Genomic DNA, 26,033 nt, shown 5'->3' with positions numbered 1-26,033 from the left:
TCCATCTAGCCATTCATCCATCCTCTCTGACCGTGAACTAGTATCTCTCTAGTCATTATTTATATGTGTCATCAGATACGTACGCGCTCACACGCACACACTCGCGCGCGCGCACACACACACACACACACACACACACACACACACACACCCCACTGCGTAATGAATTTTTGTTTCAACGCACTGTAGAACCGTGAGGGTTGACATGCAGACAGTGACGTCTTGACGGCGGTGCACGGACCGCCCCTACGACAAAAACTTCCCGACATCTTGCACGAGTTACCAAAAGCGTAGTTTGAGATAGAAGAGTCAACACGTCCGACGCCGAAACTGAACTGAACCCATAGATTCCCGGTAAGTCTCTTATGATTTCTATCGGTCTCATCTCAGTCGAGCAGCTTGAAAATAAAAACTTTTTTTTGAAGAGTTTTGCTGACGGACTTGACGAAGTTATTCTCGGTTGCGATGGACAAAACATATCGAACGTTGTCAGTGGTATGTCAAAAGATAGGCAACAGCTGGATTCAGTCGTAACTGTAGATTAGTTATGGCAAAGCTTGTAGGAAATCTGGGGATTTATACTACCACAAGGTTGAAATGGATTAGGAAAATTACTTGATATAATAGATAGTTTGATGCATAGATAGATAGTAAATAGATGGAATAGATAATAAATAGATCTATAATCAAGCTGAGAACTTAATTGGAGGCAGACAAAATTGCCAGATTGGCCGACAAGTCACACGGCCAGACTCAGTCAATGTTGACTGGTATTTGTACTAGAACCCATTGTACTAAATAATTTGCCATTAAAGTCCCATTAGAAAGGCCAGAGACCGAAATATTGAGGGGAAATTGGACTTTCGGCTCCTGCACGTTTTTGTATGGTCGATGCAGCTCTGTCTCTATGTCTCTCTCTGTCTGTCTCTCTCTCTCAGTCTCAGTATCTCTGTCTGCCTTTCTTTCTTTCTGTCTGTCTCTGTCTCTTTCTCAGCCTGTCTCTCTCAGTCTCTCTCTCTCTCTTACCTATCTAAACAATTTATCTACACACACTCGCATGCGCACACGTACACACACACACACACACACACATGTATATATATGATAAAAACTCGGCTCATACACACTGTCCACTCATAAAATTTTTATTCGTCTTGAATTATCTTCAAATTTTCACCCTGATGGACTTCCTCAGAAAGCAGTAACATAGAAACACATTAAAATAAACACTTTTTAGTAATTTTTTTTTTTTTTTTCAGTTTAACTTAGAAAATGTGTGTGCACATGCATTAGAAAATGTGTGTGCACGTGCAAGTGGGCGTGTGTCCGTAGTAACATTGTTTTTCACATCACTAGTACAGCTTCATCTTTCACAACAATAGTACATAACTTGATTATAGTTGATAAGTGTATTATTGGTTTTGTTGGGGTTTTTTTTTGTTGTTTGTTTTTTTTATTTTGTTTTTTTGTTGTTGTTTTTAATCAAGTAATTGAACAAAAACGGAGTACCTGGTCCTGTATTATGATTCTGGGTGAATGAAGATTAGGAGTAAACTTGATCAAATTAGGTGGAGATTCCAGTACTGTAAAATGGTATTGTAAGAAATGGTGCATGACGCAACCTCAAAGTGACCATGTGCACTGTGTGTGTGTGTGTGTGTGTGTGTGTGATTTTTTAACAATGTTTTCATTCTGCTCTTTCTTTCTTTTTCTTTTTAACTCAGTGTCACTTTTTACTGTCTGACTTTGATGACATCAGTGATCAACTAAATAAAACCTATACAAAATAAATGCGTATTTCCTAAACATTTTTTTTTTTTTTTACATAAAAGTGCAAGTATACAGGCAAAATACTTTTTTTTTTTAAGTACATCATTTTATCTCAAGCTTTTTTTAAGCAGTTGAATTGTGTTAATTATTTTTCACCAAAAAAAAAAAAAATTATGTTAAGAAATAAAATAAAGCCTTACAGGATTATAGTCAGCACCTCTGTGGATCAAATGACTGGTTTGAAAGATATATGTGTACATATCTTTATACATCTTTGATTTGTTCATTTTTGTCATAAAATCAAAAGTTTTAAAACTGTTTTGTTTGTTTCATTTTTGTTCATTTACTCAAAGTTTTTAAACTCTTAGAATTCATTGAATCAAACCAGTCAATTTATGATCACTAAGCTCACTTCATAAACAGTACTATTTTATCATTTCCGCTTGTTGCAGAATGTCATTGAGAAGCACATGTCACAGCCATCAGACCACTTCAGTTGTGGTAAACTGCTACGTTCTTATGATAATATGAACCATGTCTGTATTTGAGATAATCTGGTGAATCAGGAGCCAGAATCATGACTCACTGATTGCTACTGTCTTCATGATAATATGAACCATGTCTGTATTTCAGGTAGTCTGGTGAATCAGGAGTCAGAATCATGATGCATTGATTGCTGCTGTCTTTATGATAATAGGGACCATGTCTATTTCATATAATTTGATGAATCAGCAGCCAGAGTCCTGATTGCTGCTGTGGATATGGTGATATGAAATGTGTCCGTCTTTCAGATAGTCTGGTGAGTCAGCAGCCAAAACCATGGCTGGCCAAGAAGTGTTGAAGGGACGCAAGGCCTATACGGAGGTGACAGCAGCCCTGCAGAGGTTGACTGTGATGTCCCCCCAGCCTCAGGGTACCACCGCACGCTTCCAGTTCCAAGCAGGAAAGGAGGATGCTGGTGCTTCATGCCCGCTCAACGAATCACATGCTTTAGCCAACTGGCATCAAGGATACGATGATGGAGAAATCGTGTCAGAAGAATCATATCAGGGATTTCAGCTGCATGGGACGTCACCAGCTGCCAGCAGGGAGTTTATCAATGAGGCAAATGGGATCGAGCATGGCCGTGTTTTTGAAGAAACAAAGCTATCTTCACTGCCTGCCACTGTTGTTGAGACTTTAGAAGAAAGGTCACAGCAAGAAAACTCCTCTTGTGAGGAGGTATTTTCACAGACTGCGGAAACCCAATCCATATTTTCCGATTCACAACCACCAATAGACAGCAGTGAAAAGAAGACAGATGAAAGTTCAGGAAGCAGTTCATTACCCTGGATTCCCAATGTACCTAATCTGGAGTTCATTATGCCCAGCGCACAATGCACCAGTTCTTCAGATGCCCAGGCTAGCTCTTCAACCAGCGACAACAGCAGGCCTGACAGTGACAATGCAGCAGCTGAGGAAGTAGAATTGGGCATGAACGTGAACCTGAGGCAAGTGGCGCTCACTATCGGCCAGCTGAACCAGTCTCTGAGGGGATTTCTGTTTGGGTCAAAGCAAAACCTGCAGGACTTCCTGAACAAGATAGTGTCCTCTGAGCGAGATTTTGGTTTCTATGTGTTTGACGTAAGTTATTTTCCATTGTTGTTCCTGAATGTGTGCACACGTTGTCTGTCATTCTTAGTTACACTTCAAGCAGACTTAGAATTTATAGTTCATGGAGAAAGATACATTGAGAGAATTTTGCGTTTTGTCAGTGATTGGAACACTGGTTTCTAGTTCTACTTCTGTGTTGGATATTGGATGAAAGTGGTGAATTGCAAGATACATACATTCTGGTTTTGACTTGTGCAGACATCCACTTGCAATTTAATTGTGCCAGTGACAGTGACAATCGTCACTGGAGAAGGGAGGATATGGTGGGAGGGAGGGGAGGTCAGAATATGTGACACTGACGATGGGGAAATAGTGTTATAAGATAGGCATTGTTAAACAGAGAACAGTTTTCATACAGCATCCTCTGGGATGAAGCTCACTATCTTTTAAATGCCAATGTGATGCTTATCCAAATTAAACAGGTGTGTGTGTGTGTGTGAGGATTTAGATCATTGTGCTTTTAGGATTCTCACAAGTTCACAACTTTTGAAAAGCCAGTGTGATTACCAGCAAATATGATAAGCAGGAGAACTTGGATGAGAGTGAATTTTACTATATTTTTGGTGTTATTGTATTTGATAGATTGGTGTTCCAATATTTTTGGACACAGTAACCTTGGCATACAATATACATTGCACTTTTTTTCTCTTTTTTTTTTTTTTCTTTTTTTTTTTTTTTATCTTTCAACTTAAATTTTACTGTGTTGATGCTGACTGAAGGAAAGTATTTTCTTGATAATCCAACCCATGTGGAATCCATTCATCCATGATCATTAGTTTTTTAATATTTCATTATGCACTGATCTTATATGTAATATAATTCAGTACCACATACACATGCATTGGCATGCATGCATATGCATAAACATGCATGCAAAAGCTCAAACACACACACACACACACACACACACACACACACAATACCACATACACATGCATTGGCATGTATGCGTATGCACATGTGCATAAATATGCACGCAAACGCACTCACACATACACACACGTGCGTACACACACACATACACACTGACACACACATGAGCTAACAAAACAAGAGACAGAAAACACAGAGACAAAAAATCATGTTTTGGGGAATGACCCTCTTAAAGTCTATACGAAACCTTGCCTCTTAAAGTCTATCCTATGCTTTATGTGCAGCAATTGAAGCCGTCACATGTAGATAAAGTGATGTGCTACCGACCGCACAAGGAGTTTCACATCCTTAAAACAATTCACAAGCTGGAAAATGACTGTGGCGTCTTCATTTGCCGAGACGCCCGTACTAAGCATCACTTTGTTCTGAAGAAGGTCAGTTTGTTTTTAACGTATCAGTTGGTGTTTATCATTATGCAGGGTTTTTTTTGTTTTGTTTTTTTAGTCCATGTTAAAAATTTTAAAAAATGGAGGGTGGGTAATTACAGTTAAAAAAAAAAAAAAAAAAAAGCCTTGTGGTAATTTCTGTCTCTGTGAGTTACCTCTCACTGTCAGTCCGGTTGTCTATTTTGCTCCCATTCTCGTTTTACAAGCTATTCTTCATTGTCATTTATTTTATTTTCTGCCATGGAAAGTATAATGATGTCTCCCATTGTTTTATAAGCTATTCTTCATTGTCATTTATTTTATTTTCTGCCATGGAAAGTATAATGATGTCCCCCATTGTTTTATAAGCTATTCTTCATTGTCATTTATTTTATTTTCTGCCATGGAAAGTGTAATGATGTCTCCCATTCTCATTTTATAAGCTATTCTTCATCGTCATTTATTTTATTTTCTGCCATGGAAAGTATAATGATGTCCCCCATTCTCATTTTATAAGCTATTCTTCATCGTCATTTATTTTATTTTTTGCCATGGAAAGTGTAATGATGTCCCCCATTGTTTTATAAGCTATTCTTCATTGTCATTTATTTTATTTTCTGCCATGGAAAGTATAATGATGTCCCCCATTGTTTTATAAGCTATTCTTCATTGTCATTTATTTTATTTTCTGCCATGGAAAGTGTAATGATGTCTCCCATTCTCATTTTATAAGCTATTCTTCATCGTCATTTATTTTATTTTCTGCCATGGAAAGTATAATGATGTCCCCCATTCTCATTTTATAAGCTATTCTTCATCGTCATTTATTTTATTTTTTGCCATGGAAAGTGTAATGATGTCCCCCATTGTTTTATAAGCTATTCTTCATTGTCATTTATTTTATTTTTTGCCATGGAAAGTATAATGATGTCCCCCATTCTTGTTTTATAAGCTATTTTTCATCGTCATTTATTTTATTTTCTGCCATGGAAAGTATAATGATGTCCCCCATTCTTGTTTTATAAGCTATTTTTCATCGTCATTTATTTTATTTTTTGCCATGGAAAGTATAATGATGTCCCCCATTCTCATTTTATAAGCTGTTCTTCATCGTCATTTATTTTATTTTTTGCCATGGAAAGTATAATGATGTCCCCCATTCTTGTTTTATAAGCTATTTTTCATCGTCATTTATTTTATTTTTTGCCATGGAAAGTATAATGATGTCCCCCATTCTCATTTTATAAGCTGTTCTTCATCGTCATTTATTTTATTTTTTGCCATGGAAAGTATAATGATGTCCCCCATTCTCATTTTATAAGCTATTCTTCATCGTCATTTATTTTATTTTCTGCCATGGAAAGTATACTGATGTCCCCCATTCTCGTTTTATAAGCTATTCTTCATCGTCATTTATTTTATTTTCTGCCATGGAAAGTATAATGATGTCCCCCATTCTCGTTTTATAAGCTATTCTTCATCGTCATTTATTTTATTTTCTGCCATGGAAAGTATAATGATGTCCCCCATTGTTTTATAAGCTATTTTTCATCGTCATTTATTTTCATTACTGCCATGACAATTATAATGATGACTCTTATTCTCTTTTTGTAAGCAAAACTTTCATTGTTATTAAATTCCTTTACTGCCATGAGAAGTGTAATAATGTCTTACTTTTTCTCTTCTTTTTTTTTCTTTTTTTAATTTGTGTGTGTGGTGTGTGTGTGTGTGTTCCAGATCATGAAAAACAACCAACGGCTTGTCGGCATTGAATTTTTAACGCAACACAATCAAGATTTTCTTCCGCAGATATATGGTGTCTACAAGGAGGAGGAAACTATCAGTTTCTTTGAAGAATACATTGAAGGTACAGATCTTTCATGATGTCTCCCACTCTCATTTTATTAGAAATTTTGAAAACAGATAAATGAAGGTAAAGATGAAAGTTAACAAAGAAGAGGATGGCAGTGATGATGATAACAAGGGTATGGAGAAGGAATGAAAACTAAAAAAATAAAAAGATGGAAACTATTAACAAGTGGATTAGAAGTTCTCAGACTTGCCTTAAAATGTGAGGAAGTAATTAAGTTGGGGTACTTGGCTCATGCTTGCTGAATTTGCATCATGAGTGCAGTGATGTCGTTACTGAAATGCATTGATGCCATTGTTGTTGCAATGGATAAAACATGTGCGCTCCTTTCGATAGATAGCAGGCTGTCAGCAGTATCAGTTCAGTTGTCATGTGCTGATGAAAGCTCAGCCACAACAAGCCCATGCAGTGGAAGTCATCTCGTCACCCACTGCCCTCTTTACAAGGGCAGATAACAGCCATGCGGACAGAACCATTTTCGAGCGAGGCAATCCAGGTTCTTGTTCGCAACACTTCATACAGCCACATGCACATGATCACAAAATGGCATCACTAGGTGGAACAGTCCCTTGCCCTTTGGTTACCAGTGATATGAGGAGGTGTTATCATCTGCATTCCTAGCATTGGATGTCAGTGCAGGCTTTGCTGGAGAGCTCAGGTTGTCAGCTTTTTAAAATGCTAGTGAGGGAGGGAAGGGGGTGCAGGAGAGAGAGGGGGGGGATGGGGTGTGTGTGTGTGTGTGGAGGAGGGGCAGGTGGTAGGGGAGAGGGAAAAGGGGGTGGGGGTAATCCAGCCTATGCACAACAATTTACCACCATGTCCTGTCTGGTATCGCTTTCTTCAAAGTTTATATACTGTGCCACCACTCAGCAGTTGAGTGTTCTGTTTGGTTTGAACATCTTGTTTCGGTTTGAATAATCTTTCATTGTTCAACAGTACACATGATTACAATGCAAACAAAGGCAAAGGAGCATCAGCAAGCTTATAGCTTATACTGTGCTCGCAACGTTGCTCTTCGATTTTAACATGACAGCTGATGACCCAGATTATCATTTGCATCAAATAACATTCATAAACAGTAAGTAAAGAAATGAAGTGAATATAGATGCACAAATAAGTTAAATAACGCTACTATACACCTTGTTTTATCGGCTGTTTCTCTCTTGGGTTTTTTTGGGTTTTTTTTTTTTACTTTTGGTTTGTTTTTTTCCAAAATGTCACCAAAGCCACTAGGCTACCTTTTTTTGAGAAGGAACTTTGTAGCATGGAGGAGATATCTGGCCTGCCATCCTTGACACTCTTTGACAACAGCTCGAATCAGACCAGTGGAAATTGTACAGCTTTAGTCAAGAGGCTATAGAAATACCACCACCAAACAGAAAGTAGAACGATCATCATTTGTATTTATATTTCTCTTTTTATCACAACAGATTTCTCTGTGTGAAATTCGGGCTGCTCTCCCCAGGGAGAGCGCGTCGCTACACTACCGGGTCACCCTTTTTTTCTTTTTCTTTTTTTCCTGCATGCAGTTTTATTTGTTTTTTCCTATTGAAGTGGATTTTTCTACAGAATTTTGCCAGGAAGAACCCTTTTGTTGCAGTGGGATCTTTTACATGCTGCACACAGGACCTCGGTTTATCATCTCGTCCGAATGACTAGCATCCAGACCACCACTCAAGGTCTAGTGGAGGGGTAGAAAATGTCGGCGGCTGAGCCGTGATTCGAACCAGCGCACTCAGATTCGCTCGCTTCCTAGGTGGACACCTTACCTCTGCACCATCACTCCACTCCATCATGTATGGGGGAAAGCACAGACTTGCACCTTAAAGCAAACACTGCACTCCAGATGTGTGGATGGAATTGTCCAGCCCAGAAACTGATTGAATGCTTGACCGGCCATGAAGTAACATTCATGCCACCCCCCCCCCCCCACCCCCACCCCCCCCCGACATATATGTGGAGTGGTGGCCTAGTGGTAACATGGCCCCGTCTAGGAAGCAAAAGAAACTGGATCGAATCCCACACTCTGCAGCATTTTCTCCCACTCCACGAAAGTGGTGGTCTTAATGTTAATCATTTGGATGAGACTGAAATACCAAGGACCCATGTCTAGCATGCACTTTGCGCATGTAAAAGAACCCTTTGCTAAAAAAAAAAAGAAAAAGAAAAGGTTGTTCCTGGCAAACATTTAGTAAAAAATAGATCCACTTTGATAGGTAAACAAATACACTTGTATTGCAGGCACAAAAAAAAAAAGGAGGAGGGGGGGGGGCACTCTCACAGTTGCGACACACTTTCCCCGAGGAGAGCAGCCTGAAATTCACACAGAGGAATCTGTTGTGGCCAAAAGTGACACAGTACAGTGCAATACAATATATATTGCACCTCTGGCAGATTATTTTGTCCAGCCTGAAATTCACACAGTGAAACCTGTCACGACAAAAAGTGATGTGCAGTACAATACAATCCATGCTGCACCTCTGGCAGATTGTTTTCTGGTTGTGTTCAGGCGGCACTCTGATGCAGACCAACTGGAACTTGGCAGAGATCCGGAAGTTTGCAGAGGTTCTATTGTCTGCTGTGCACTACCTGCACTCCCATGACCTGGTGCACTTCGACATCAAACTGTGAGTCCCTACCGCATCTTGGTAATGCTGCAGAAATGGTTTTTTTTTGGGGGGGGGGGTTTGTTTTTGTTTTTTTTCTTACACACACACACACACACACACACACACACACACACACACACACTCACATATACATGTACACACATGTGCACGTCCACACACAACACACACACGCGCACATGCACACGCACGCATATATACAGAGAGAAAGAGAGTTGACAACTTTGCATACACTTGATGTCTTTGAGACAGCAGGAGAGAGAGAGAGAGAGAAGAAATCAGTATTGTCCTTAACCTCGTTATGCCAACAAAGCATCCATACTTCAGTGAAAAGAAAAACCAATAACTAGTAGTCATCTCTCTAACCACTGTCACCGTACTTGTGATGTGATTGTCTCTCTGATCACTGTCACGGGTGTTAAGATGTCCTGACAGTGTCCTTGTGATGTGATCGTCTCTCTAACCACTGTCACAGGTGTTAAGATGTCCTGACAGTGTCCTTGTGATGTGATCGTCTCTCTAATTACTGTCACCGCTCTAACCACTGTTACTGGTGTTACGACGTCATGACAGTGTCCTTGTGATGTGATCGTCTCTCTAATCACTGTGACTGGTGTTAAGACATCTTCACAGTGTCCTTCTGATGTGGCAGTCTCTCTAACCAGTCACTGGTGTTCAGACATCCTGACAGTGCCTTTGTATGATGTGATTGTCTCTCTAATCACTGTGACTGGTGTTAAGATGCCATTACAGTGTCCTTGTATGATGTGATTGTCTCTCTAATCACTGTGACTGGTGTTAAGACATCTTGACAGTGTCCTTGTTATGTGACAGTCTCTCTAACCACTGTTACAGGTGTTAAGATGTCATTACAGTGTCCTTGTATGATGTGATTGTCTCTCTAACCATTCTCACTGGTGTTAAGATATCTTGACTGTGTCCGTGTGATTGTCTCTCTAATCACTGTGACTGGTGTTAAGATGTCATGTCAGTGTCCTTGTATGATGTGATTGTCTCTCTAATCACTGTGACTGGTGTTAAGACATCTTGACAGTGTCCTTGTGATGTGACAGTCTCTCTAACCACTGTTACAGGTGTTAAGATGTCATTACAGTGTCCTTGTATGATGTGATTGTCTCTCTAACCATTGTCACTGGTGTTAAGATGTCATGTCAGTGTCCTTGTGATGTGACAGTGTCTCTAACCACTGTACTGGTGTTAAGATGTCATGACAGTGTCCTTGTGATTGTCTCTCTAATCACTGTCACTGGTGTTAAGATGTCATGTCAGTGTCCTTGTATGATGTGATTGTCTCTCTAACCATTGTCACTGGTGTTAAGATGTCATGTCAGTGTCCATGTGATGTGACAGTGTCTCTAACCACTGTTACTGGTGTTAAGATATCATTACAGTGTCCTTGTATGATGTGATTGTCTCTCTAACCATTGCCACTGGTGTTAAGATGCCATGTCAGTGTCCTTGTGATGTGACAGTGTCTCTAACCACTGTTACTGGTGTTAAGATGTCATGTCAGTGTCCTTGTGATGTGACAGTGTCTCTAACCACTATTACTGGTGTTAAGATGTCATGACAGTGTCCTTGTGATTGTCTCTCTAACCACTGTCACTGGTGTTTCAGACGAAATCTCATGGTGAGGGATCCGTCCAGGCCAGAGTCACTGGTTTTGATCGACTTTGAGTCAGCCAAACTTCCCATGTACCCTTTCAACACTAAAGGTGAGTGTGTGTGTGTGTGTGTGTGAGTGTGTGTGTGTGTGTAGTGAATATTTTTAAACTGTTTTTTTCTTTTTGCTGAAAGATGCATGAAAAAGCAATAGTAAAGATTTTGTATCTTTGTAAAGTATATTGAGGATTTGTCATGTCTCCATACAGACTATCGTTTTGATTCATGGGTTATCTGGGTAATTTGTGTTTGTTTGTTTGTTTTATATGAACATAAAAATGCAGACTGATTCAGCTTATAGATATGAAGCAAAAATATCACTTTGCAGATTTTCTGACTTTATTTTCTGTTGGTGTTAATCATTGAATCAATAAAATTAACAGTATGTCACTAATTTATTTTCCCAGTTTTGGACTTGAAATAGTGGCCTTGCACGAAAGTGAGTGCTTGAGTATTAAAAGAATAACAAACCCGTACTTAAACTGAAGACGGAGGTGCGTGAAATAGTCAGCAGTAGACAAGTGCAGAAAACTTTAGCTTCCAATAAAGACAGGGCACAGAATGTTGAGCCAGTGAGGCTTCAGTTTTTTCCATGTCAGCTTGCGTACTGGCAGCTGTTGAACTCTTTGTCCTTCAAAAACATACACTCAGGAAAAAAAAAAAAAGAAGAAAGAAAGAATAACATGCACAAATAAGCCCTTATCACTGTTGCTACAACCTTGCCAGTTGAAAGACGAAGGTCACAAAATTCTTGAACAGTGAGAGAGGGTCATTTATCAGTACTTCATGTGTTGAGCCTTTCTGTGCAGGTTACACTTTGACGTACTTACCTCCCTGGTACGATAAGCTGCTGAACCTGGAACGGTATGACCCGGTGCTGAAGACCGCCGATCTGTGGGCTGTGGCCTGCGTCATCATCTTCTTCCTGATCCCCTCGGAACGTAGCGGTCTGGAGAAGCAGGGCCGGGGGGTGTGGAGCCAGAAGATGAGGGAAATCCAAAACAAGTGCCATTTGTGCCGCAAGACCTCAGTCGGGACTTACTGCTCAGCATGCAGGGCAGCTTTCCTGAAGCATGTATGTACACTCACACAGTTGCCGGGGGCTGTTTGGTTCTGTTTTATGGTGGTGGCGTGGCGTGTCCTCTGCATGTGTGTTTGTGTGTGTGGATTTATATACCGTAAAGTTCAGACTATTGAGCGCACTGGTATATAAGCCGCACCCACTAAATTTTGGAAAAAATTGAACTTCATGCATATATAAGCCGCACTGGCTTATAAGCCGCACTTATTTCCGGTACCAGAACACATGATACTACAGAAAAGCTGTCAATACTGTAGGTTATGAAATAAACACAAGCCGGGACAACACAAAGAAAAGCAAGCGAAAATACTGCTAGTGCCACAAAAAAATAAAAAATAAACACAACGAAAATAAGATCCATAATTTAGGGATATTCACATTTATTCAACGTCATCCTGCTCACTGAATCCACTGAAATCTTCGCCTTCAGTGTCCGAGTTGAAGAGAACCAGCACAGTTTCCTCCGCCATCTAGTCACTGACTTCAGCCTCATTTTCACATCATGAACATGAACGCAAAGTGGAGGTCGCTGCTGGTTCGCCGCTTGCACTGTCGTCTGCTAGGTCGATCGTCTTCAATTTGAAGGCTGCATCATAGACATTACGTCACATTTTCGGCATGATGAGGGTGTACGCTTGAGCAGAGTAGAACTGAATGCTGATCTGAAGGCTTTAATGTGTGGGGATTTGATTTATAAAATGTGAACAGTTAGCACACTGTCCTGAAGCTTATCCAAAAATTCATGGACAGAAATCATGATTTTGGTGAGTTGAAGGGCAGCTTAAGAACAGACGAGAACGTGACACTCCCGGGATCGTTAAAATCCTCAAATAAGCCGCATCATTGTATAAGCCACAGAGGTTGAAGCCGGGGTAAAAGGTCGCGGCTTATAGACTGAACTTTACGGTAGTTTTTGTTTTGAGTTATGACCTCAGTTCCCATCCAAGCACTCCCTCCCTTCACCTCTGCCAAAAGGGAGTGAATATTTGTTTCACCTGTAGTAAGATGAGGCAACTCACATTGATTTGAAAAGGTGGTCAGAGATCTTTTACAGATGCTTCCTTCTTCATCCTCCCATATATTTTGTGGTAATAATCAGTCCAGAGGAATTGACATATAATGGAACGTATAGTGGCGGTGCTACCTACAATTTACCATGTGATTTTGAGGCATAGTTTTCAGCATGTCTTGTTTTGATGTGCGTTGTGTTTTTGTTTGTCCCATGTGTGCTGTGTTTATCATTGATGAAGTGTGTTTTATATAGATGCATAACGTCTTTTGTGCTTATTCAGTGTGTTTTATTCTGATGTTCAGTGTGACTTCTCTTGATTTTCTGTGTGCTTTGAACCAACTGAAAAAAAAAAGTGTTCACATTGATACAGTAATGATTATTATAACTGTCATCACCGTCACCATTATCGTGATGGATGATTAATGGACATTGTTGACAGCTTGCCAGATGAATGTGATGATGATTAGACATTTTTGCATGCTGTGTGCTTTGATCCAACTAGGAAAAAAGTGCTCACATTGATACAGTAATGATTATTATCACTGTCATCACTGTCACCATTATCGTGATGAATGATTAATGTATGTTGTTGACATCTTGCCAGATAAATGTAATGGTGAATTAAATTTTATTGTAAGCATGCCATGCAGGTGATTATGATGTTGATGGTTAATTGTCATTGTTGTTCCAACCTTGCCAGTTGAAAGACGAAGGTCACGAAATCCTTGACCTCCACCTGGGGAAGGAGATGGACAAGGACACAGACAACCCTGACAAGAAGGCATTGCTTGACGTCTTGAAGTACCTGACAAATCCAAACAACATTGAAGAAAAGCACGTTCACATTGCTCTCCACATCATCAGAGGTAACTGTTTGATTGTGTCTCCTCTTAAATTCTTCCTTGTTTTACGGTTGTGTCTAGCTGTCTCTTTGTCTTTCCTTCTGTGTGCATGGGTGTAGTAGCAGTAGTAGTATTAGTACAGTAGTACATTCATTAAGTGTCTTTTGATGGGCACAATAGCCGAGTGGTTAAAGTGTCAGACTTTTCAATCTGAGGGTCCCAGGTTCGAATCTCGGTAACGGCGCCTGTTGGGTGAAGGGTGGAGGTTTTTCCGATCTCCCAGGTAAACATATGTGCAGACCTGCTTGTGCCCAAACTCCCTTCGTGTGTATATTCAAGCAGAGGATCAAATACGCACGTTAAGACCCTGTAATCCATGTCAGCGTTTGGTGGATTATGGAAACAAGAACATACCCAGCATGCACACCCCCAAAAACAGAGTATGGCTGCCTACATGGCAGGGTAAAAACTGTCATACACATAAAAGACCACCCATGTATATACAAGTGAACGTGGAAGTTGCAGCATATGAATAAAAGAGAAGGACATTTAGTGTCTTTTCACATGTGCCATAATATACATATTGTCCAGGTGTTCTTTAGGCAGGTGCCATTTTTAAAGGAACACTTGAAAGTTCTGCTTTTTACACTCGCTGAAAGCATGATTTTACTCCACAGTGTTTACTCTGCTGTCATAAAAAGGTTGTATGAATGGTAAAACCTGAAGCCATGAAGTGCAAGTTGTGTGACAGAAAAATATATAATTTGACAAGGGGTGGGGCGAGAAAAAAAGCCATGTGTCTGATTTGCGTGCATTTTCTGTGTCTGATTTCTTTGCAATTTCTTGTGAATATGATTTCTTTGCATTTTCTGTGTGAACATCGGTCTGATATCTTTGCATTCTGATTTCTTTCAGCCTTCTGTGTGTAGCCGGGTTGGCTACGATCTTCGTTGGGCCAGCTTAGCAGACGATTTTTGTGACTCGCCGAAGGTTACCAAGGAAGTTGTAAATCGGTCACAAGTTATCTCCCTTTACAGGGAACCGTATGATGATTTTCATCAATTTGTTAAATTATAAACACTTCCTTATAGATGAGATTATAGTTTTGTGTTATGGAACTTCAGAACGATCATACTTCTCAACTGTAATGATATCATTTGGCCAGAAAGCCTATAACTTTTTAAAACTAATATTTATGTGAATGAGTTTTGGCGCGATCTTCGAAATCCACTCAGTTGAAACATACAAAATACCTTCGTTTTCTATAAATCGATATAGTTACCGTGGAATTTAGAATGTGCATTAAAATGTAAATGATTAAGCCTTCTTCTCGTGTACTGCTTTCCGTGTACACCTAAGTTATAGGCATGCGATGGTACGAAATGTCTGACGGCATTTCGGCGCCACAAAACTATCTCTTCTTCAAGCCATTGGAATTCGTCAGTGCCGATTTGAGCAAAATACGTTTTTACAATACCTACACATTTTTATATCGTGTCTTGCCGATGTTTGCATTTCTGTTATCAATCTGATTAGTATCGTGCATGTATAATTGTGTTGTAGTTGGTTTAAACGAAGTATTTCATTGTCGATCACAAGTGCCAAAAGCACCGCAAGCGGTGCCGACACGGGAGCTATCCGCTGAGTTTTCTCTTGAATTTTTACATAAAAAATCTTTACTCTAGAAGCAGATTTTATAGATGATTTTTATATAGTTGGAAATTCAGAATGTTCAGTTACTTAACTGTTGCAATTATATTACATATCGCGACGTATTAATTGTTGTAATGTACAAAAATGATACATGAACTCGTTAAAAGCTCGTTCATTCAGTGACTCTTTTTGTTTACAGTTTTTAACTACATTAATTTTGTAGAAAATGGTTTAGCTTAAGAAAATGCTCGTCTCTTGTAGTTTTGTGTGATATATAATATGTCTATGTTAGTTCCCCGAGCCGAAAGTCAGAAGCCGCTAAAATTGGTCAAACAAACACAAGCTTGGCCCCTCAAGGCTCGCGGAGGGCCGGTTTCGTGAGTTGCTTCGCGGCGCTGGCTTTGCGGTTCGGCGGAACAGAATATAAGGAGTGAGCGAGTGCCAGACAAAGGGAGAGAACTCTCCTGGCCTGGAAGAATGAAAGAATAAAAGAAGAAAACCAGCGCACTGCCTTCCCGAGTCTACCTTGCCTGGCTGCAGCTCTCTTCTACCTGTCTTCACCTTCTCCAACACCACCTTACCACCCCGTCACAACTGGCGCTGCGAGCAGGATTAGGAGAAGACAGAGAGAAGAGAGTGCAGCAGGTACTTCAAGTCCACGCAGACTGAGTAACGTCACCCATCAACATGGCCCAATCCAACTTCCTGCCCAAACTCCCGACATTCTCTGGTGAGGAAACCGGCAGGGAAGTTGATGACTTCATCTGGGAGGCCCGTATGATCCTCCATCTGCAGCCCCTGGATGACGCGACAGCCTCTCTCTGGCTGATCTCAGCCCTTGCAGGCAGAGCTCGCCAGCAGATTGTCAGGCTGCCGGCGACAGAAGTGGACACGCCAGCCAAAATCCTAACACTACTCGAGGAGAACTGGGGAGAGCAGCGTGACACCACAGACCTTGCCACTGCCTTCTTCACTAGGCAGCAGCAGTCCAAGGAGACGATTACAGTGTACGCGTCCCATCTTCGGTACCTCTGGACCAAGGTCAACAAGGCTGAAGATGGGATGATGCAGGTGCCAGCGACCATTCTCCGCGACGCCTTCGCCAGAGGTCTTCAGCCAGCTGCACTCAGGCGCGATGTCAGGCGCTTCATCAGAGACCACCCTGACACCACCTTCGAGGCGGCGAAGAAGGAGGCCCAGCGATGGCTGAGGGAGGACAGCGACGCTGGCGACAGTCACAACGCCACTGTTGCCTGCCTACAGGCCCAGCTGGCTACATTGACGGCTGAAGTCAACAGTTTGCGACAACAGCAGCAGCAGTTCCCCATGCCAGCACACCGCCCACATCCTCCAGGACCAGCACATCATCCTCGCCGCTGTGCTGCTGACCGGGCCCCAGACCCTCCACACTGTGTCTGGTGTCAGCGGTCTGGCCACACTGAAGACCAGTGTCGGCACAAGCAGCGCTATATGAAGAATGCCAGGCGACAGAAAGCTGACCACCAGACTCCAATGGCAGTCAACAACCAGTGTGTTGTCACCAAACACACTGGGCAATCTGGGTCATTGCCAGCTGCTCCAGCTCCAAACCAGCGACGCAGGAGACGCCGACGCAGACGGAAGCGCCACAGCACCACACCTGATGCTGTGATCCCACAGGTGTCACCTTCACCTGTACTCAACCTCACACAGCTGAGAGGCAGCCAACGACCACCACCTGCTGTCACGCCGACTGACCTGTCCCAACGGTCCTGCCATGTCAACAAAGTGTCAGACTCTGATACTGACACTGACACTGACAGTGGGGTGTGCCTGTTCAGTCCCATGCCAGGGCCCAGGACATCAGCCCTGCAGGCAGCACCAGAGCCGCCTCCACTACCACCAGCTCCCACCCCTAGGCGATCTCTACGCCTGACGACGAAGCCAGTAACATGGTACACATCTGGTGTTCCTTACGTTGGTCAGTGACTTTGCTTAGTTGCTGTCTCACTTGAAATTTGAGGAGACAAGATAGGTTAATGATGGACAATGTGTGGGACTGATTGTTCTCTTGTTTTTTTGTTTGTTTTTTTTGTCATTGAGCAGTTGAAATTTTTCAAAGATTGACTTTTTCCCCCAAGCAAAGCTGTTGAATGCTCACTCATTTTGTTTGATCAAAGATTGATTTTTCCCCCAAGCAAAGCTGTTGAATGCTCACTCATTTTTGGTTGATAATTGCATCAAATTGTATTGTTGAAATTGTCCACTGAATTGCAAATATGTTTTATTGGTGCTAATGAGTTGGTCAAAAAGAAGAGACAGACAGAGAAAAAATGACTCAAAGGAAACGTTTGTTAAAAAATGACAACTCCTTTCTAGTCTTCGTTGGGCCCGCGCTTCAGGTACTTCATCCTGAGGAATTTTGTTTCAGGTTCTCTCTAGTCAATACGGATGTGAAGCTGATGAAAAGGAATTATATGTTTATACAACTATTTTCCCACAGTCAGTGTATAACATGCCGATATACATTTCAGACAATTAACATTGTTGGGGCTTATTTTGTTATATTGGGAACACTGTTAATACAACAGCTCCCCTTATAACCTGTACTGGTTTTGGCTTTGGGGGTTTGCATTTTAAATAACGCCCCTCAAGAGCATTTGACTAGAGTCTACCCACTGGATTGCCGTGTGCATTTTAAACACATACTGAACTTTAAGGGCTACATTTAAAATGATGCCCCTTTAAGAATTCAGTGTGGGCAAACCGTTTTGCCCTGACGTGGGTTATACATTTTGTGAAAATCTGACTCTGAGGGTTCACGCTCAAGATAACGTTCCTCGAGGGTTACTGATTATTGTTTGAGATTTTAATGGATTTTTTCCGATTTTTGGAACTCAGTGTCTTGGGATTTGCACTTAATGTTTTGTGTGTTCGTTGGTTTGAATGGATGTATTAGTGCATGATTTAGGCCCCCTTTTATGTAGTCATGAAAAGTGCCAGCGAGGACGCTGGTTGTAACTGAGTAGGGGGGGATGTAGCCGGGTTGGCTACGATCTTCGTTGGGCCAGCTTAGCAGACGATTTTTGTGACTCGCCGAAGGTTACCAAGGAAGTTGTAAATCGGTCACAAGTTATCTCCCTTTACAGGGAACCGTATGATGATTTTCATCAATTTGTTAAATTATAAACACTTCCTTATAGATGAGATTATAGTTTTGTGTTATGGAACTTCAGAACGATCATACTTCTCAACTGTAATGATATCATTTGGCCAGAAAGCCTATAACTTTTTAAAACTAATATTTATGTGAATGAGTTTTGGCGCGATCTTCGAAATCCACTCAGTTGAAACATACAAAATACCTTCGTTTTCTATAAATCGATATAGTTACCGTGGAATTTAGAATGTGCATTAAAATGTAAATGATTAAGCCTTCTTCTCGTGTACTGCTTTCCGTGTACACCTAAGTTATAGGCATGCGATGGTACGAAATGTCTGACGGCATTTCGGCGCCACAAAACTATCTCTTCTTCAAGCCATTGGAATTCGTCAGTGCCGATTTGAGCAAAATACGTTTTTACAATACCTACACATTTTTATATCGTGTCTTGCCGATGTTTGCATTTCTGTTATCAATCTGATTAGTATCATGCATGTATAATTGTGTTGTAGTTGGTTTAAACGAAGTATTTCATTGTCGATCACAAGTGCCAAAAGCACCGCAAGCGGTGCCGACACGGGAGCTATCCGCTGAGTTTTCTCTTGAATTTTTACATAAAAAATCTTTACTCTAGAAGCAGATTTTATAGATGATTTTTATATAGTTGGAAATTCAGAATGTTCAGTTACTTAACTGTTGCAATTATATTACATATCGCGACGTATTAATTGTTGTAATGTACAAAAATGATACATGAACTCGTTAAAAGCTCGTTCATTCAGTGACTCTTTTTGTTTACAGTTTTTAACTACATTAATTTTGTAGAAAATGGTTTAGCTTAAGAAAATGCTTGTCTCTTGTAGTTTTGTGTGATATATAATATGTCTATGTTAGTTCCCCGAGCCGAAAGTCAGAAGCCGCTAAAATTGGTCAAACAAACACAAGCTTGGCCCCTCAAGGCTCGCGGAGGGCCGGTTTCGTGAGTTGCTTCGCGGCGCTGGCTTTGCGGTTCGGCGGAACAGAATATAAGGAGTGAGCGAGTGCCAGACAAAGGGAGAGAACTCTCCTGGCCTGGAAGAATGAAAGAATAAAAGAAGAAAACCAGCGCACTGCCTTCCCGAGTCTACCTTGCCTGGCTGCAGCTCTCTTCTACCTATCTTCACCTTCTCCAACACCACCTTACCACCCCGTCACATGTGTGTGTGTGCGTGTGTGTTTCCAGCTGCGTTAATCAAATGAAGTGTTTGTGTGCGCAGGTCCCGTGCACCAGCAGCCTGCCATAGAGTTTGACCAAGACATCAGCTGAAGAAAAGACTAACTCCCTGGTCTGAAAAAAAAAAACAACACAATAAACGAGAAGATCACATCTGTCCCTCTTGACAGCAGGGATGTTTTGATAAGATGCATAATGCCGAGGACTGCAGGTTTTCTCATCACCAAAACTGCTGTGCTGTGCTGTGCAGCTTTCGTTGAGACAGTTGCCCCGGAAACTCTGCACTGTTGATTAGCATTATTGCTACGAGAGTTTTGCACAAAGCAGGTGCAGTTGTTACCATATCGTTTTGGTGATGAATATAAGTAATCATCAGACTAATACAGAATGATAGTTGATATGTTGTTATTGTACATTGTAGCAATGTTCTGATTTGATTTTACTCGTTGCCAAAGATTGATTCCTTTGATCTCAAAAATGATAAGCATCACAGATACTCAAAATTGTTTTGAGCATTGTTACGTGTTGGCGTTCAGACACTGCCATTTACTGGATTTTGTGTCTGTATGTTGAACTGAACCATTGTGGGGATGCCGGGGGCTCTTTTGCTACGGATAGTATGCGCACTGTCTGGAAATTCTGTGCTGGGAATATACTCTTTTCTGTTGCTCCCTTTGTGTCTGGCTTTTCCCTTAGCTTTCTGTCATATCTTTTCATTAACTCACTCAGTACGGCCAGTCTTCTCTTCTCCTCTACACAGACCCTTCGGATGTCCAGTGGGTGTCTGAATGACCCAACATTTAGATTCCGTCTTCAGAATTGTGGTATTCTTTCTCAACATTCACCTCTTCAGTATAAGAGCCTTCCGCTTGCAATATTTTGATGATGGTAACTTGGGTGAAACGCTGTTGACGTCGTCTCTTTCGCCGTTCGTATGGAGAGAGTTAAATTCTTCCTTGCTAGTTGATTCACCAGTATTTTTTCCTGGAAGCCTTGATATTTTTTTGTCTTTGGGGGTGGAACTTGATAATAAGGCACTCTTACTGTGTTATATTCTCTTTTGTGCCTAGGATGACTAAGGTGCTTGTTGGAAATGTGTTCTTTTTTTGTTTTTGTTTTTTTTGCATGCTGTTATGTATGATATGTAGTATATGTATGATTTGTTGTATATAATTGTACTCTTATGTTTAATTTTGTTTGTTGTGTATGATTGTTATGTTCAAGTTATCGAATTTTTTTTTTTTTTTTTTTTTAATCTTCTCATGAAAAACTGATAGAATGCTCAATGTCAGAGGGATGTCCTAGGTTTATGTGCATGAGTTTGACTGTAATTGTGACTTATTTTCATTTCTTGAAGGTGCACTCTGTGTGTGTGTCTGTGTGTTCCACAGGCCCAGTATTTACAGTGTTTCAGCCCTGATATGGCCATGTGTGGTCGGCTGGATTGTAGCAAAGCAAAAAAAAAAAAAAAAAAAAAAAGAAGAAAGAAACTGAACTGAGGAGATTAACAGACTTAATTCTTTTAGAACAGTATATTTTGTATCAGTTTATTCCATTGTGTTCTGATTATATAGTGACAGAATGGGTACACTAATGCAGTGTTTTTAATCAGATGACTGTCAGAATCAACCAGTCATGTTTTCTGTATAAGTCTTTCATTCATGTCAAAACGTTTGTCACAGTATGATCATCTGTACAGCGGTATTGTATGTTTGGTCTCAAAATCTTTGCTGCATGCTATTTTTGAGTGCTTCTGACCGCCTTGGAAATATTTCAACAATACTCTACTTTTCAGCGTAATTGAAACTGGGATAAGAGGGGACCATCTCTTACAGTATACATCTGTGTGTGGAAGAGGAGAAAAATAAAAGGTTTGAATACAAAAAAAAGATTCTTTTATTGCTGGTCATGTATGTATGTAAATAGCACATGCATAATCCTTATTCCATTGTTTATTATGTTTTCCTCTCTGTTATTACTTAGTCTCAAAATCTTTGCTGCATGCTATTTTTGAGTGCTTCTGACCGCCTTGGAAATATTTCAACAATACTCTACTTTTCAGTGTAATTGAAACTGAGGTAAGAGGGGACCAACTCTACAGTATACATCTGTGTGTGGAAGAGGAGAAAAATAAAAGGTTTGAATACAAAATAAAAAAAAAAGATTCTTTGATTGCTAGTCATGTATGTATGTAAATAGCACTTGCATAATCCTTATTCCATTCTCTATTGTGTTTTCCTCTTTGTTATTACTTAGTCTCAACAGATTGCCAGTAGTACAGTTCATACACTTACACGAGTTGTATATCAGTACAATTCATACAGGAGCTGTTCAAAGTCCGTGTCATCATCTTGAATTACTTCAGTCGTAGTTTTAGGTGTAGTGAAAGTGCTCGGTGATTATCTGGTCCATTTAGCATGAACAGATGCAACATTTATTGACTTGGGCTAGAAAAGCCAAGGGGCAAAAAGTGCCCTGATCGTATCATATGACGGAAGGAGTGGAGTGCCTTCTTGTTGTCATGTTCTTTTTCTGGTTTTGATACAAGGGAGAGAAACTCACAGAAGAGAGTCTCTGTTCATCCACAGTTACTGAATTGGTCTTTATTTTTGGAGAGGTTTTTGTTTGTTTGTTGTTGTTTTTTTCACAAAAAGTTTCTAATGTTTTGAGTCCCTTCTCCAAACATAAATGCCAGCAATGCTTTAATCATCTTACCACATTGCGAGGATGGGACGAGAACTGTTGTGATTAGGAAATCATTCTTTTTTTTTTTTTACTTTTAATTAGCTTTTTTCTGTGTTCATTTGTTTATGTAAATATATTTTGAAACCAACGAAACACAAAATGTTTCTGCTCAATAATTGTGCTATTCGTGTACAGTTGTAAGACAGTTTTTGTGGGGACAGTATGTGGAAATGTCTGTGAGTGTATATGTGTGTGCCATCTCCACTTTCCAGTGCCTTTTGAGAAGTCTTTATTTTATATTTGTGTGAATCACTGTTCAAATATGTTGAATAAAGAATATCACCAGCATCTCACTGGCTTTGTTAAAAGTAGATCAGTATGTACATTCTGAATCAGGAAAAGAAGATCTTGTATTGAGTTCGAGGAAACTGAATGGTACAGCACATGCTTGTAGTACACACACACACACACACACACACACCTTGTTTATGGATAATGTTGGATTCTGAAAGAGGTCTTGTGTTGTTGTTGTTGTTTGTGTATGTGTGTGTGTTTTTTTTGTTTTTTTTATTTTGTTTTGTTTTTGTGATTGATTGATGTTGCCTTATTACAGGCTTGTAACACAATTATCCTGATGCGTTTTGTTATTTTTGGATGTTAACATTCGGTTCCTTGAAGATGTGCTCTAAAGCCTCTTACATGTGTCATAATTAGAATGGCAAAGTGTTCCAATGGAAACCATACACTTGCGTTAAATACCTGCAATGTTTTGTTTTCAAAAAGATATTCTCTGCATATGAGTTTAATGATATTTTTAGATGAGACTGTAAAGCGTGGAAGGCAGGTATTTTTATATGGAAAACATGCTTTCCATTAGATTTTAAGGGCATTTTTAGATGAAAAGCATGGATTGTCTCCGATTAGAGGGTATTATTAAATTAAAAGCATAGACTGCCTTCCATTAGATTCTATGGGTAATTTTAGATGAAGCACAGACTGCTTTTCATTAGATTTTATGGGTATCTTTAGATAGAAAGTATAGATTGTATTTCATTAGATTAGATAGAACGTATAGATTGTATGTCATCAGATTAGATAGAAAGTATAGATTGTATTCCATTAGATTTTAAAGTTTCATTGGGTTTTTTTTTTAGATGGGACTGTAAAGTACAGGCTTACAATGTGTATATTTGGGTGTACAGTTTTCTGTTACATTACAGATTGTGATATTTTCAGATTGAAAGTACAAACATGCTGCTTCAGGCAGGTGTTTGAAAAAAGTGCATGCAAGATAATAGCATATAAATGGCCTAGGCTTCTGTGGTGAACTGGAGCTTTTGCAAGTACCTAACTGCCTATTATGTGGTCTTATTCGCACCCACTCTATTTGTTATTTGCCAGTATGGACTTTCTTTTGATATGATCTTTTATCTGAATTTGTTTGGGTTTTTTTGTTTGTTTGTTTTTTGTTGTTGTTTTTTTTTACTTCTTTTTTTTTTTTATTCATTCTTTTTAACCCACCCCTACGCGAATTTGTAGGTGCTGAATTAGATGATGGTGTCTTCGGTTTTTTTTCTTTTTAATTTAAATGTCTTTCTGTGTGGTTGCCCATCTCACGTGATGGAATGTGCCATGAATGGCATCTGAGAAATTGTCCTTTTGCTCATTCTTTTTAACATTTGACTTTTTGTTTTTCGAAGTCCTAAAGCAGCCTTCTTGGATGGTTTGGGTTGTAAACAACTTCAGTTGAAGAGATATCATTTATTTGTTTGTGCAGATACGCACATAATTTGACACTGAATGGTGGAATTTGTTTTATAAACAAACTTTTTCATTCATCACGTCCAGTTCAGGAATCTATTACTTGATTTTGTTGTTTGTTTGTTTTGGCAGACTTGGGAAGTCATTGTGTTTCAGAGTGGTGGTATAGCGCCAGTGAAGTGTACACAGACATGCTGTTTATCTCGGTCTGTTGACCAGTAAGTTAAATGTACTCAAACCTGCTGTTTATCTCTGTTGACCAACATGTGAAGTGTACACATACCATTTATCTGTGTTGACCAGTAAGTTAAATGTACTCAAACCTGCTGTTTATCTCTGTTGACCAGCATGTGAAGTGTACACAAACATACTGTTTCTATTTGTTGACCAGTAAGTGTACACAAACCTGCTGTTTATCTCTGTTGACCAGCATGTGAAGTGTACACAAACATACTGTTTCTATTTGTTGACCAGTAAGTGTACACAAACCTGCTGTTCATCTCTATTGACCAGCATGTTAAGTGTACACAAACATACTGTTCATCTCTGTTGACCAGCATGTGAAGTGTACACAAACATACTGTTTATCTCTATTTGTTGACCAGTAAGTGTACACAAACCTGCTGTTCATTTGTTGACCAGCATGTTAAGTGTACACAAAAATACTGTTTACCTCTGTCGGCCAGTAAGTGAAAAGTGCACGAAGTGCTGTTTATCTCTGTTGATGATTGAGATGTATACAAATATACTGTATTTGTGTAAAAGTAACCAAGTTACATCGAACTGTTCACAACATGTAAAATATTGTATATAGTAAAATTTAAGATTGTTTAAACACTGGCGTAAACTGTGTGTTCAAAGTTAAGAAAAGTTTGAAAGAAATTGGCAGTCCAGAGTGTTACCTTAACATTTTCCTAATATCAGTACAGTTCATGCGTATGAATTTAGATATTATTTACATGCAAGTGGTTGAATGCAGTGTTATTTTGGTGTATTCTGTCTTGTTTTTATGTACCTAGTATTTGATGATATTACAAGTCCACTTTCATTGTTTTCAAAGAACGTTTAGTATGGCATGCGTTTCTCAAAATGTTTCTCAACATTAGTTATATTTTCTAATAATCTTTTTTTTTATTTAATTTGTGCATTTCTTTCTATCTATCCATCTCTCTCTCTCTCTATATATATATATATATATAAAAAATTATATAAGTAAAGGTAGGTCTTTTTCTTTTTAATTCAGGACAGAAAACAAGAATTTTAAGTTTAAAAAAAAAAAAGGAAAAGGAAAATAAGACCGGGTGTCATGGAAGCTTTGTTTGAAGCAGAAAATAAATGTGAGGTTTGGTGGTGTGCAATTTATTTGAATCCAGTTTTGTTGTATTCTTTCTGGTTTGGTTTGGTTTTGTTGTTTTTTTTTTTTGTTGTTGCTTGTTGTTCTTTTTTAATACCAGTTACACTCTGAACAGAAGTTAATATGAGATGAAAACTGCTCTTCATAGGACCAAGCATTCTGTGTTGACATGTGATTGCCTGTTGTTCTCTACTCTCTTCTTTTTCTTTTTTTTTAAACTAGAAACAAAGCCAGAAAAGAAATTGTAGATCGAGAAAAGAGTGCAGAACTTGAAAAAACTTCTTTTTTTTTTCTTTAATAAAGATGTGCTGAAAGTCTTACAAGTGCAGACGGCTCCTTTGTCTGGAATACAGTCACAATCACAAGCACCACCATTAATCACACCCACA

The 26,033-nt window shown here is 39.7% G+C and overlaps 2 protein-coding genes across 2 annotated transcripts; both read left to right on the top strand.

Moving 5' to 3' along the window:
• The first annotated feature begins 234 nt into the window (after positions 1-234).
• On the top strand, positions 235-25,658 carry LOC143295495 (uncharacterized). The gene is made up of 9 exons (XM_076607219.1): positions 235-354; positions 2,562-3,393; positions 4,581-4,730; positions 6,459-6,588; positions 9,101-9,218; positions 10,857-10,954; positions 11,711-11,976; positions 13,695-13,860; positions 19,888-25,658. The coding sequence occupies exons 2-9, from the start codon at positions 2,590-2,592 to the stop codon at positions 19,935-19,937; spliced, it is 1,782 nt and encodes a 593-aa protein (XP_076463334.1). The 5' UTR covers positions 235-354; positions 2,562-2,589; the 3' UTR covers positions 19,938-25,658.
• LOC143295496 (uncharacterized) lies at positions 13,914-19,869 on the top strand. Its single transcript, XM_076607220.1, has 2 exons — positions 13,914-19,352; positions 19,535-19,869. Exon 1 carries the CDS (start codon positions 16,177-16,179, stop codon positions 17,455-17,457), a length of 1,281 nt encoding a protein of 426 aa, XP_076463335.1. The 5' UTR covers positions 13,914-16,176; the 3' UTR covers positions 17,458-19,352; positions 19,535-19,869.
• Positions 25,659-26,033: the final 375 nt, after the last annotated feature.

Source organism: Babylonia areolata, chromosome 20, assembly GCF_041734735.1.
Source record: "Babylonia areolata isolate BAREFJ2019XMU chromosome 20, ASM4173473v1, whole genome shotgun sequence".
In the NCBI taxonomy this organism is placed as follows: Eukaryota; Metazoa; Mollusca; class Gastropoda; order Neogastropoda; family Buccinidae; genus Babylonia; species Babylonia areolata.
Note: the sequence above shows the minus strand (reverse complement) of the source record. Positions and strands in the feature narration are given on the sequence as shown.

Excerpts from the sequence above, each read along its gene's own strand:
- LOC143295495 (XM_076607219.1), top strand. The coding sequence starts at position 2,590 with ATGGCTGGCCAAGAAGTGTTGAAGGGACGCAAGGCCTATACGGAGGTG. Across the intron at positions 3,394-4,580 it reads TTGGTTTCTATGTGTTTGAC|CAATTGAAGCCGTCACATGT; the intron begins GTAAGTTATTTT and ends CTTTATGTGCAG. Across the intron at positions 13,861-19,887 it reads TGCTCTCCACATCATCAGAG|GTCCCGTGCACCAGCAGCCT; the intron begins GTAACTGTTTGA and ends TTGTGTGCGCAG.
- LOC143295496 (XM_076607220.1), top strand. The coding sequence starts at position 16,177 with ATGGCCCAATCCAACTTCCTGCCCAAACTCCCGACATTCTCTGGTGAG.